The following is a 12,890-nucleotide window of genomic DNA, read 5'->3' as shown; positions in this document are numbered from 1 at the left end:
TTAATTTGTCTCGGCTAATTACTCAAACAAAGACGAGCAAGAAAATGGCACTGCAAGTTTAGATAAACGCTAACAACATCCACGCAACTTCTGTTCTGAAGAACCCATAGTTTTTTTCAAAATCTTCGTCCAAGTTAGCTGGGACACCCTGTATATATAGGCCACAATTCGTTATAGAAGGGCTGTCCTATGCAGTGGCGTAGCAACAGGGGGGGGCCGTGGGGCCGTGGGCCCCAGGTGCAAGGGGCCAGTGAGGGGGGGGGGTGTCATATACGTCTGAAGACACCCCTCTTTCCGCCGGCTACACCTGGGATGAGGGGTGACAGAAGACCTATGGGCCCCGGGTGCCAGACGACCTAGCTACGCCACTGGTCCTATGTGTGAGCTATTTGGCAAGGTAGCAGCAGCTACCATGATCAACAGAGTCCGGGAGAGTTTGCCTAGAAAGATTCGCTCTAAAATGAAGAAACAATGTACCTTTGTACAACAAACCACTTTGGCATACAGAGCACAGAACACGTACAAAGCTCCTATCTACCCCACTACACTTGTAGGCTAATCAGATTTGTTAGTGTATCAGGTCTATTGCATATTATAATAGAACAATAATGGCTATCAGCTTCATTGGTGTATCAGTTTTATTGTTTTATTATCTAAAAAGATGAAACCAATATTTCTTTTGAAATTTTTCCTAGCCTCAACCCCCCACCTCCTTTCCAAAATGAAAACTCTCTGCCTATGAAAACAAAAATTGAAGTGCGCAGTTTTGACGAATATAAATTCTTGTAATCTCATATATTGCAGGATTGTTTATTGCATATATTGCATATATGCAATATAATAATAATAATAATAATAATAATAATAATAATAATAATAATAATAATAATAATATATAATATAATATAATATTGCATATCTCAATGCAGGATTGTTTGCCAGTATAAATTTTGCAATAATTTTATGAAACCATCTTTGCACTCAAGCGATACCAAAAAACCATAGAGTTACTGCAAAAAACTGAATCTTAAATTTCGCGCCTGTGATGTATTTGGTAATAAAAATTGCCAAATTTATTGTAACTTGTAACAAATAATGAAGTTTTATAATATATAATGTAAATATTGTGATCGTTAAAGGCTTTATTAAAATACATTAAACAAATATTTCGTACCGTCATGGCTCACCCTTTGAGATGACGTTCATGCTCATGGTGATCGTGATCGGTTGCTCTAGCTGCTATTTCCCCCTCCCCCCCTTTTTTTTAGTTTCGCAGAGCATATGGCTTGAGTAAGAATTTTTAGCAAGTTACCTCTGCAAGTGGTATGTAGTCCTGTTTACATTCATTTTACTAACGCCGACCCTGCGCCGGTCCTCTGACGTGGCGCGGTGGCTTCAGCCTTGCGTCACAGGCTTTCATATGACAGTGCCCGACGCCAACTCGGGACTTGTAAGCGCGTAATTCTACAGGAAAACACTTGATCTAAGGATTTAACGTCACAAAATAAACGGCAGACAGTACAATTTCGGTTTTACACAATGTAGTGTTCGATAATCGTAGCAGACAGCTGGGAACATGGTCGATGTGAGCTGTGTCGGCTGCTTTCAGTGCCCGCTGATCTGCCAAAACCCTGCAGCCCTTACACTGCATGACACGTAGAAAAAAATGCTGCAGCCCGGCAACTTGTGGACAACCTACTAATTGTACTTATGTTTCGATCTATTTGATTTCAGCAGAACGAGCAGAATGTATGTTCCGGAAAACCATATCTACATCATCGCCGGGGAGGTAGCGGTCATAACAGCCGCCTTGAGACGGAGCAATACTGGACAGAGCAATCAGGTATGCCCTGAACATTGCTCAGAATACGGAGCAGTTAATTGTGATCCAGCAGCAAAAATATGATTAACTCGCGCATTGGGCACCCGCGATATGTCTACGTTTTCAATCATGTACACTTATTTTGCAGGCGGAAGAACATGAAGCCCTTAATCGCAGTTTTTCCAACTTGAAGGACGCTCTGGGGCGCTCCACTGATATTTCAGACATCGAGCCAAGCGTTTATTTCGGACCTTTTTTGGAAGCCATACGCTCAGATGACACTAGTGGCATTGTGACTGGCCAAGCTCTTGCGTCTGTAAACAAATTCCTCTCCTATGGTCTTTTAGGTAAGTTCTGCCATTGATTAGTACTATGTCAGCTGGTTGTTCTGTACTTATTTTTCCCTCGTGACTTGGATTTATTTGCCTTTTGCCATTGTTGATAAAAGCTTCAATTAGTTTCACTACAGCTTTGGCAACTTCTGCATGTCATATGTGATGTTGTTTGTAGGCACTGTTTCATAGACATTTCTTATAAACTCTGTGTCTCTTGTGTTATGTTTACTGTGGCTCTTAGGCAGGTGATACGCGGAGTCTGTGCGCTTCCATTTCAATTATCTTAATGTTCATGTCAGTTTAAGTTTTATGTGCAAGTTTTCAATTGTTGGAGCATGTAATTGGGAAAACAAGATGTGCTCATGAGTATGGGAGACATTTTGTATTCGGCAGAGCACTGTTTTTTTCTGTTGTATGGTTCATCTCTGGGTCTCACCTGCAGTGTTATGTGAAATGTTGCGACTTTCAGGGTGTCCTTATTTCTACTAGCCGCAGTAGTTTATTGGCTAAGTTGGTAGGCTGCTAAGCCCTTTGAGTGATGAGAGTGAGTCTTGCTTGTTCAGATGATTTTTCGCCAAATCTGTCAAGCATAAGTTCACCTTATTAACACATTTGGCTGCTAGTTTGGAGTGCCAGCAATGAGACCATGCTCATCCATTCTAGTTTTACAGTGCAGAAAATCTTTGTCTTAAGCTGCTAACAGGGGTCACAGGCCAAGACTACCACCAAATTATATTGGAAAAGGCTGATTTATTGCGTGTGTTTAAAAATAGCATCTGTCAGATTGCTATGGTAATAGTGACTGTGTGGGCTATCTGTAATAGAATTATTGAGTACGGAGGAAAATTTGGTACTGGACAAGAGCATTGAAAGAAATGGTTTTGGTGTCTGGTACCAAGGCATGAATGGTAAATTGCGCACAATGCATGATTATGGTTGCTTATTATTTTCACTCATATGTCAGATATCTTGGCTTTCCAAAAATTTTTTCATAAGGTGTGCAATGAAAGATGGAATTTTGTGACTGTATTTTTGTATTTCATATTTAAGACGAACTTATACAGCTTTAGAAGAAACATGCTCATATCTTCTTTGGCGGCACATTTTTTGTGGACTTGAATTTGCGTTTTACCTCAAAAATCAAGGTCACAATTCAGTTGGAGTTGTGGTGTTGGTGAGGTGCCATTCACTATGGCAACTCACCAGCATGTTTTTTTCCCCTCAAGGTAGATAATGTACACTGCATATACACCTATAAGACGTTATGCAACCAGTCTGCAACTGTAATGTTTTTTTGTAACATATTTGTCAAAACCTTATAAAGTACTTGGGAAAATGTCACAATTTTTTTTAAATGTTGCCAAGATTTGGTACAGTGGCCTATGTCACTGTGCTGTTGAAGCGTCTTTTTTTTTTAGGGGCAGCACCCTGAGTGTCAATAGATGCAGTCTACATTGGGGCATTCTGTAATTATTTGCTTCTTTTTTAAAGGGAAAAATTGCTTTCGCATGCATTGAGCAAGAGGAGTAAGGGTAACCGAGGGGCTGAAAGTCATCCACCACCATCACCGTTAGTGGTGCTGGCTAACAGTCCCAGGGCTTGATGTAATGTGCAAATACCCAAGAAAGTATACAGGAAGAGAGCCGCTGTAGTAGCTCAATTAAAAAATTAAATTATGGGTTTTTATGTGCCAAAAGCACAATATGATTACATGACATGCTGTAGTGGGAAACTCAGGATTAATTTTGACCACCTAGGGTTCCTTTACGTGCACCTAAATCTAAGTACACGGATGTTTTTGGCATTTCGATTCCATTGAAAAGCGGCTGCCATGGCCGGGATTTGATATAGTTCAATGGTAAAGTCCTGCACGCGTAATGCAGAATATGTGAGTTTGTCTCCCACCTGCAACAAGTTGTCTTTTTGTCAACTTTAATTTGCCTTCTCCTTATTATTTCTACATTTTCCCCCTATGCCTTCATTGGCTTCGTTGTCTAATGACTTCATGTAGCTAACAAAAAAATCAAGCCCCTCAATTCCTCTTATCTTTCTTGCTTGTTACATTATGCAGGCACTTGCCTTAGTGTACTTTTTAGCAGCACAAGGTAAACCTTGGGTCCTGAACTACTTCTTCTTTCTATGTTTTAATGCTTTAGTGGGTGACATGCAATTGTCAACTATAAATGAACTGGCAATGGTATCAGCTGACTTAACTGCACAGTTGCAGTAGTTAGCAGGTGTTGGGAAAAAAAAAGTGCAGTGCCTTTGCAAAGCTCACTGTTTCAGAGGACCAGAGGTGATGTGTTAGCTTTATGCCATTGTTTTTCATTCAAGTATTGTTGTGAACTTGCATAAAATGCATGAACTTGCATAACGATAATGAGTGCATCCATCACTAGTGCATGTCATACAATCTCATCAACTTAATAGAACTAAAATGGTGATTAAGACTGTGCTTTTATGTTGGAGTGACTGGCACTCTTGCAGGCATTAGAGCACCTGTTTGCTGGTTCAAGTTTTGTTATTATTACGACCAGCGTCTGACGGAAGACGAAAAGAGACAATTTAGTGCTGGTAACGATAGTACAAAAACAACTTGCCCAGAACTGCATCTTCCCAAGTTTTGCTGGTGGGAACTTGCTTCTTGGCTATGCTTTCCTTTTGCATAGCCAAGTTCTATCCTCTTATGGCTTTATAGTATTTAAAATATTTGAAAAATATTTTTTGAAATATTTAAAATGTTTTCTTTTTTGCTGTTTCATCATCATCAGCCTATATTTATGTCCACTGCAGGAGAAAGGTCTCTCCCTGCAATACAGTACTTTTCCTGTACGATAATGCCAGGACTAATCTTGTGCAATGTTTTGTGGTGTTTTGTTTACACATGCACATTTACTTTAACTTTCCTGGAAAAAAAATATCCTGACCTTAAGCTTCTAAAAAAAAAACAGTGTCTATAGTTTTACATGTGTATCTTATGTGAAGAAACCTTAAAATGTGACAATTCATGTTCCAGAAACAGGCAACAAACCATTACAGTTAGGTGTTCATGGGTTAGTTGCCTGACTTTTAACGTAGCAAAATGAGAAGCCCTGGAAATAAGTTATGCTATTTAGCTTGCAATGCTTTATAAGCAGCTTTATAACCAGTTCACTCTATTAGAAGCTTTAGGTTGGTAGTAACAGTCTTATCCCGCCGTGGTTGCTTAGTGGCTATGTTGTTGGGCTGCTGAGCACGACGAAATGCAAGGGGCGAAATGCAAAAGCACCCACATGCTTAGATTTAGGCGCATCTTAAGAACCTGAGGTGGTCCAAATTTCTCGAGTCCCTCACTACGGTGTGCCTCATAATCAGACCGTGGTTTTTGCATGTAAAACCCCATAATTAATTAATTAATAACAGTCTTATTGCGTGAATTTGCATTTCAGATCACAGATTGGAGTCATCAGCATCTGCAGCTGAAAGCATAGCAGATGCCGTTACACATGCTCGTTTCATGGGCATTGACCCTGCATCAGATGAAGTGGTGCTCATGAAGATACTGCTTGTGCTGCGATCTCTTTTTCTATCGCACGTTGGTGCATTGCTTTCAAATGAGTCCGTCTGTGAAATGATGCAATCTTGTATTCGCATCTGCTTCGAGACGAGGCTCAGTGGTAAGTCATTGCTGCACATTATTATTTACAGTTTAATTTATTAGTAACCTTTCATGTTAAGTCCATGCTAATCAGCACCAAAGTCCTGATTATCATGGACTACTATACGCATTCAGAAACTGTGGGATTCTGCAAGCAAGAATAATACTTGCCAGAACTACTACAATTTCCAATAGGGAACTTTGTTTAGCCTTGGCGGTTACAATATTTTCAGTTAAAGAGGCCTTGTAACAATTTTTAAATATGGTAAATAAGCTTTAATCATTGCTAGGCAATGATTATGTATCATGCACCAAATATTTTTGTGTATTCAGCTGGGAGCCCACAATTTCGCTTGAAATGCTACCTGCTCTATCCTTCAACTTAAAACTCCTGCCAATTTTTGTCTAACCTGTACATGAGATTAAATAAGATTACTACTGGGCATATTTTTAAAGAAATTAGATGTAACGACTAAGCAGTGCTTCTGGCAGAAAAGAAAAACAAAACTAAAAAGATATCATAACTGATGCAGTAGTGGTGCCATCTGTTGGCGGAAAACAACACTGTGACAGTAATATTCCCTCCGAGAAGGGCGATGCAATGGAGGCAGAGTTGCATACTAAGATTATCAGGTGGAAGTCTGGTGCTGCAATTGTTCAACCACTAGACTTGGTGTATGTGCTCTCAAAGATTGCAGAGTTTTGTGTGAAGGTCTGCCATCTTGCATGCGAGTTGAAATACACTTGTGAGAGCAAGCCATGCATCACACTTACAAGAGCCAAGCTTGTTGCAGCACCAGCCATGAGAGTGTTATGAAGTCACATTATCTCGGAAGCTTGAGGATGCTTTATTACAAACTTCAGAGTTGTGGAAGTTCTTTATTTTTTTTTTTTGCAATGGCAAGAAATATGTTGTTGCATGTGTTCAGGCATCACCTAATGCAGGATACTTTATAAGGTGCAGTAGTGCCATCTGTTGCAAAACACATTTCACTCAGCAAACCTGAATGAGTAAAACATACAAAAAAGAAAGCACTTGTCTTCAGGATATTGTGCCACACAAAACTAGAGCAATTTTAGAAGCAGTTGTCTGGGCAGTGGCCTTCATGAAAGGTGCCAAATTCTAGTAATGGGGTGATGCTGGCGTTGCCTGTTATGTTTAGATTGCGCCGCTGTGTTGAATCACGAACATCTGGAGAAATGAATTTGATTGCAGCATATATACTGCAACATATTGTAATGATGTAGTATTGTTATAACTATTTATGGCCGAATTGGGCAAGGGGCCTATAGGCCATTTTTGCATCGCTTTTTACAACTTGTTCAAGCATTTCTAAACACTTCTGCATATAACATCTTCATAATATGATTACATAAAGAAAAAGCTAAGAGGATGCTTTTGACTTCAGTTGTCTGCTGTGGATAAAGAAACATTAGGACTAGTGAGATTTGCATCGCTGTCGAGGCTTGTCCACGGCATCAAGTGGCTCAGCTCTACAAACTTGCAAGCCTTTACTAAGAGCGGTTACTCTTTTTTTTTTCTTCCTTTATTCAATACTGCAAACCTTGTACAGGTCCAAGCAGGGTGGGTTAAATGGCAACAAAACAATAATAACAAAGTTAAAAACATCAAAGTGTAGCGAAAGGCAATAAAGAATCTTTCCAGTCGGTTACAGTGCGAGGAAAAAATGAAAACTTGAATAAATCTGTTCGCACAAAATGCGGCGTGATGGAATTAGGATGATGGTGGCGTGTATGCCTCGACGTTGAAAGTGACAGATATGGAGAAGGGTTAATAGCTAGATCTTGATTCTAAAGCAAGAAAAGAAATTGCAAACATAAATTTTTTCTTCGTTGTTCAAGGCATTGGATGCCGTTAATCTGCATTCATTCAGAGGGTGAGTAGTAGAGGGAAAATTTAGAGTAAATAAACCTTACAGCTTTTCTCTGTACCTTTTCTAGGCGGGTGATATTCTGTTTAACAAACGGGTCCCAGGCAATGCATGCATATTCAAGTTTTGGTCTAATTAGTGAATTGTAAGCAAGTAATTTTACGCTAGGGAAGAATTTCTAAGCTTATGTCTTACAAAGTATAGTTTACGGAATGCGGAAGAGCAGATGTTATATATATGTAAATTCCATGATAAAGTATTAGTAAGTGTGACACCCAAATACTTATATTTAGTCTCTTCCAGCAAAGGTGACGAACCTAGCCTGTAGTTAAAAGAAAGCGGAGCTTTCTTGTGAGAGAAGCAAAGAAAGATGGGCTTATCAGTGTTAAGTTTCCTGTCTCACGTTTCACACCATTAAAAAATCTTAGCAAGAGAGGAGTTAAGATGGATTTGGTCGTTAATTGAACTTATTTCTTGAAAAAGCACACAATCATCCGCAAACAACCTGATTTGGACATTCGGATCAAGTTCAGTAGTAATGCCATTAATATATAATGAAAACAATAATGGCCCCAGCATACTTCCTTGGGGCATGCCAGAGTCGACCGGAAGGCAACCTGGTTGTTGCTCATTAACTGCTACAAATTGGTAGCGATTGGTTAAATAGTTTGATATCCATATGATTAAAATTTCCGTCTGAGTTTTAATATTAATTTGTCATGGGGAACTCTATTGAAAGCTTTACTGAAGTCAAGAAATATTGCATCAATCTACCTGTTCTTATCAAGACATGAAGCGAGTGAATGTATTACTGTCACCAGTTGTGTAATTGTTTAGTATCCTTTTCTAAACCCATGCTGGGAATTAGAGAGGATTGTGTGGACTACTCGTAACCTTGGAAGAGTTGTATATGTTAAAGGATTGGCACAATTGCCTATGAGTAGTCATTGAGGGCTGTGGACTGGATGAGCAGTATATTATGTATATTAGTCATGCACTGCTTTTCTGCAGTGCATGACTACAAACTGCATGAATTGAGAAAGCAAGTGGCATTATATTATGAAGTATGTCTCTTTATCATTCAAACCTTGCTTAACCATGTTCCATTGATCAGTAAAATGTATGCTAATGTTTGTGAGATGTCAGGCACGTAGCCTCGTTCATATTGCTGACAATGGCACCATAAGGTATTCTGTATGCACAAACACTCTTTAGCTGTTGCTTAAAGCATATAAAAATTTCTGGAAGAACGTTTGGACATTTTAGTATATGGTTAGCCACTGCATTAGTACAGTAGCAAGATGTAACTAGGTGTGTGACAGCAAGTGTGCTTAGCCAAACTGATCAGGACAAAGCATGTACATGACGAGCACAGTTTATATTGCAGAGATGGAAAATATACAGAGGGGTGTATTCCGTGCACATTGCAACACAAGCACAGGGACATGACATAATGTCTTTTGGATTGTTATGCTATCTAAATATGAAGAAACTACTGCATTGTGTACAACATGCACCCTGCTTCAACTCGAATCGCTTCAACGAAAGTTTGAATGCATACTTATGAGCTTATTACTGCAAGATGTATTAGGCCTTGTTGTCAGCCTTAAAATTACAAAACAAATGTCCAATCACAGGTTCTGTAGACCGTTAAATTCACACCCTTTGAAAGCAGTTGTCATCCATGTACTGTTGCTTTTGAAACTTGCTGCTCTGCTAGCAACTCTGTGGTCACTCTGCAAGTAGCCTTTCCAAACGCAAGGCTGCTTAAAGTGGTACGCCCATGTTATCAAATACAGCTACACTCATACTGCAGCACTGCAGAGCATCTATATACTAATAGCATCTGCTTAAATTCTTCATTATGTAAGTACCTTCTGTGGTTGCTTAGTGACTGTTGTGCATACTGCTGCTCAGCACAAGGGAATGGGTTCAACTTTCAGTGGCTGCATTCCTATGGGAGTGCAAAAGTGCCTATGCAATACTTGCTCAGTCGCAAGGATTAGTTGTACAATGTATGAATTTTGTACCATTTTGTATGGTTATACGGCTGAGAAAAGCACCTCCCCAAAAATTTGACTTTCAAATTCTTGTATGCAAGAACTGCCATTGGTCTAGCCGCCTAAGGAAAAAGTGTGTAGCTGGAAGAAATTGACATTGTCATAATGGAGTCATAAGAGATTCCAACTTATGCCTCTATTTCTGCCAGGCAGCAAGGAGAACTTTAGTGTATCATGATGGCGGGTGCAAAAATGGCTGTGGCCTTCACTGAACTTGACGCTGTAGATAGGTGGCCAAATACATGGCCTCTGAGATTGCTGAAAACACTCAATGCCTGCTTTGGCGTATGTAGCATTGATGATCTTGGGTGCCATGCCTTATACCGAATTTCTATCAAATGGAGCGACCATAAATGGTGGTACTGTGCTGGCATTAGGACATCTTAGTTGGAGATGGCTTAACATGTGCACTAGAGTGCTCACTGCCACATCAAGTCTGTGGTTGTGCAGTTTATTAATGACTATCATGTTTACATTTTCCTTTCTTACCTGATAAAAATTATAATTTTTTCTGATAGCAGTAGTCAAGAGGTTCGTGCTGTGTAGTAAACGTCAACATAATTAATTGTGTTGCTGAAATTGTGAATGGTGTCGTGTTCATTGCTATAAATATATAATATGTATATATGGCTTGTTTTTCGTGATTGCTTGCTTTTTACTTCTGATCACCCTTTCTATGCTACTTAAAATTTATTTTATAGCTTCTTCCTGCCTATGCTATAGTTGAACATTTAGTTCTACTTGTGTACCTACGTACACTGTTGCTGCTCCTGCAAAGGAAATGGTGGAGGTCATCAGTAAACCTAGTGGTTGCATCTTCAGTGTAGTTTGGCTAAACCAGAGCGATGAAAATGTGTAATACAGTGTAGCACAGTGTGGTAGTGGACCTCCTATTTTGCATTGCTTTTTGGCACACATTTATTTTGGTCACAGCATGTGCATTATGGCATTGAAAGCTGTATAAGCTTCATATTTTGTTTGTTTGACTTGCTCGTTGATGACTTTTTGTCGTGAGAATCTGTTAAAAAAGAGAAGATCACAAGGGAAGGCTGAGCTCATATTTCATGTTGGGTCTGTCGGCATGGGTCACTTATTTACTTATTCAGGGATCCTATGTGTCTTTATATGTCTCTTTGCATTTCGTTTTTGCTCATTTTAATGTGCAAGCCAAATAATCTTTATGTGAAACATGTGATTAGGCAGGATGTCCTCAAAGTGTCACTTTTTAACTACATGCAATGATAAATAAGCCAGTGGCTTGTTTGTGCTGTCATTTTCTTTTAAAGAAGGGCACTGCTGAAGAAATAAAGATGCTTATGCAACCTGTGTGTCTATGTTGCATGCACACATCTGATGCAACATATATTGGGTAGCTCGAATAGTCATTGCTGAATCAGTTTGGCTTATGATATATTACTAACTTAATGTTAAGAAAGCCGTGGCTGCTGTGATGCAATCACTGTTGGTATTTCAAATGGGTTGCAACAGATGTGTACTGGAGGAGTGTCTGGCCTGCCTGGCAAATATATTTTTGTTTTAATTTTGCATTGCAGAGTTACTGCGTAAGTCAGCAGAACAGGCCCTCATGGACATGGTGCAGTTACTTTTTTCTCGCCTTCCACAGTTTTCTGAAGTTGCTAAAGGAGGTTGTTCAAAGAAGGTGAGTGACTTAATGCATTAGCATTTCCCTGAATTAGTAACATCTACTAACAAACTACTAGCGGTATGTTGTGCTGAAAAGAACACAAGCTTAAGGTGTTTATTTATTACATTTAGGTATGCTTAATTTCAAACAAAGAGTTGTGCGGAATAGTCCTCTGGTGCTGTTTTTCATTCTCACAGTAATTTCTTTTTACTTTAAGGACACTTTCATAGAAAGATATCAAAATAGACTAAGAGCTACACAATACTTTTTGGTATTATGCTGCTGAACTCAAGGGCATGGGTCCTTCACTACGGCATGCCTCATAATTAGATTGTAGTTTTGGCATGTAAAACCCCGGAAATAAATAAAAATTTTTAAATACCTTATAGTTTGTTAAAGCAGATGTTAAAAGCAATTTTATTACCTTACTTCCCAGTATGAATAATATTTTTTGTGGATCTAGGTCGCATAATGCTAGGTCAGTTGTGCTGGCTACCTTTAATGCATTTTGCAATGAAGAGTGATTAAATAGTTTATGTGCTTTTGTGTCCCATTGTTGCACAGTGGGCTGTGAGGGATGCTGCCTGTGCATGCTTTCGGATTAATTTTGGTCATTTGGGAATCTTTAATATGCACATAAACCTGAGTTCACCAGCATTTTTGTATATTGGTACCATCATTACGTGGCCACACTGGCTAGAAATTGAACCTGTGACTTTATGCTGAGCAGCAGAACTTCATAGTCTTTGGGCCACCTTGGCAGGTGCATGTTAAGGGTGATACGGTGACAAACTTGTAAATCATCTCTTGGGAACCTTAAATTATGCTTAATTTTCTCTTCTGTGTCCTTCCAATTAGGGTCTCTATTGCTTGCCTTAATCTTTTTTTACATGATGTGCTAGTGTGCTTGTTAAAATGTGCATTTATTTTGTTATTGCATGTGAACATTCTGTATGTGTCACACGGTGGCACATCTGTACCCTGTTTATTGTACATGCGAAGTGTTTTGTGGTTGATATCGTACAATATCAAAGTGTTCGTAACTTAACTTAAAATTAAATTCTGGGGTTTTACATGCCAAAACCACCAAATGATTACGACGCACGTTGTAGTGGGGGAGTACAGTTTAATTTTGACCAGCAAGGGTTCTTTAATGCGCACCCAATGCATGGTACGGGGGCGTTTTTGCATTTCTCTCTCCATTGAAATGCGGTCGCCATGGCTGAGATTTAATTCCGCACCCTCGGGCTTAGCAGCACAAAACCAAAGCCACCATGCCATCGTGGCGGGTCTATTTGTTACTTCTTGTTGACTGTTTATTTTGTGTAAGTAGATTGGAATAAATGGAACATCACATTTATTCATTCATAAATTATGCACCTGTTGAGTGAGTGAGTGAGTGAGTGAGTGAGTGAGTGAGTGAGTGAGTGAGTGAGTGAGAGTGAGTGAGTGAGTGAGTGAGTGAGTGAGTGAGTGAGTGAGTGAGAGTGAGTGAGTGA

General features: G+C 39.4%; 1 protein-coding gene across 4 annotated transcripts in view; it reads left to right on the top strand.

Moving 5' to 3' along the window:
- Nucleotides 1-1,182: 1,182 nt before the first annotated feature.
- Nucleotides 1,183-12,890, top strand: part of garz (Sec7 domain-containing protein garz) — a 108,398-nt gene continuing 96,690 nt past the window's right edge. For 2 of the 4 annotated variants that reach the window (XM_070524414.1, XM_070524406.1), the window contains exons 1-5: nt 1,183-1,323; nt 1,738-1,843; nt 1,971-2,169; nt 5,586-5,813; nt 11,300-11,406. In XM_070524414.1, the coding sequence (XP_070380515.1) occupies nt 1,748-1,843; nt 1,971-2,169; nt 5,586-5,813; nt 11,300-11,406 (630 nt within the window). In that variant the 5' untranslated portion in view covers nt 1,183-1,323; nt 1,738-1,747. Of the gene's footprint in view, nt 1,324-1,429; nt 1,451-1,734; nt 1,844-1,970; nt 2,170-5,585; nt 5,814-11,299; nt 11,407-12,890 lie in introns of those variants that run through there. The other 2 variants (XM_070524410.1, XM_070524413.1) reach the window with 2 other exon arrangements.

The sequence above is a fragment of the Dermacentor albipictus genome, chromosome 1 (assembly GCF_038994185.2).
Source record: "Dermacentor albipictus isolate Rhodes 1998 colony chromosome 1, USDA_Dalb.pri_finalv2, whole genome shotgun sequence".
NCBI classification, from domain to species: Eukaryota; Metazoa; Arthropoda; class Arachnida; order Ixodida; family Ixodidae; genus Dermacentor; species Dermacentor albipictus.
The sequence above is the reverse complement of the archived record's forward strand: the minus strand, read 5'-3'. Positions and strand labels throughout refer to the sequence as shown.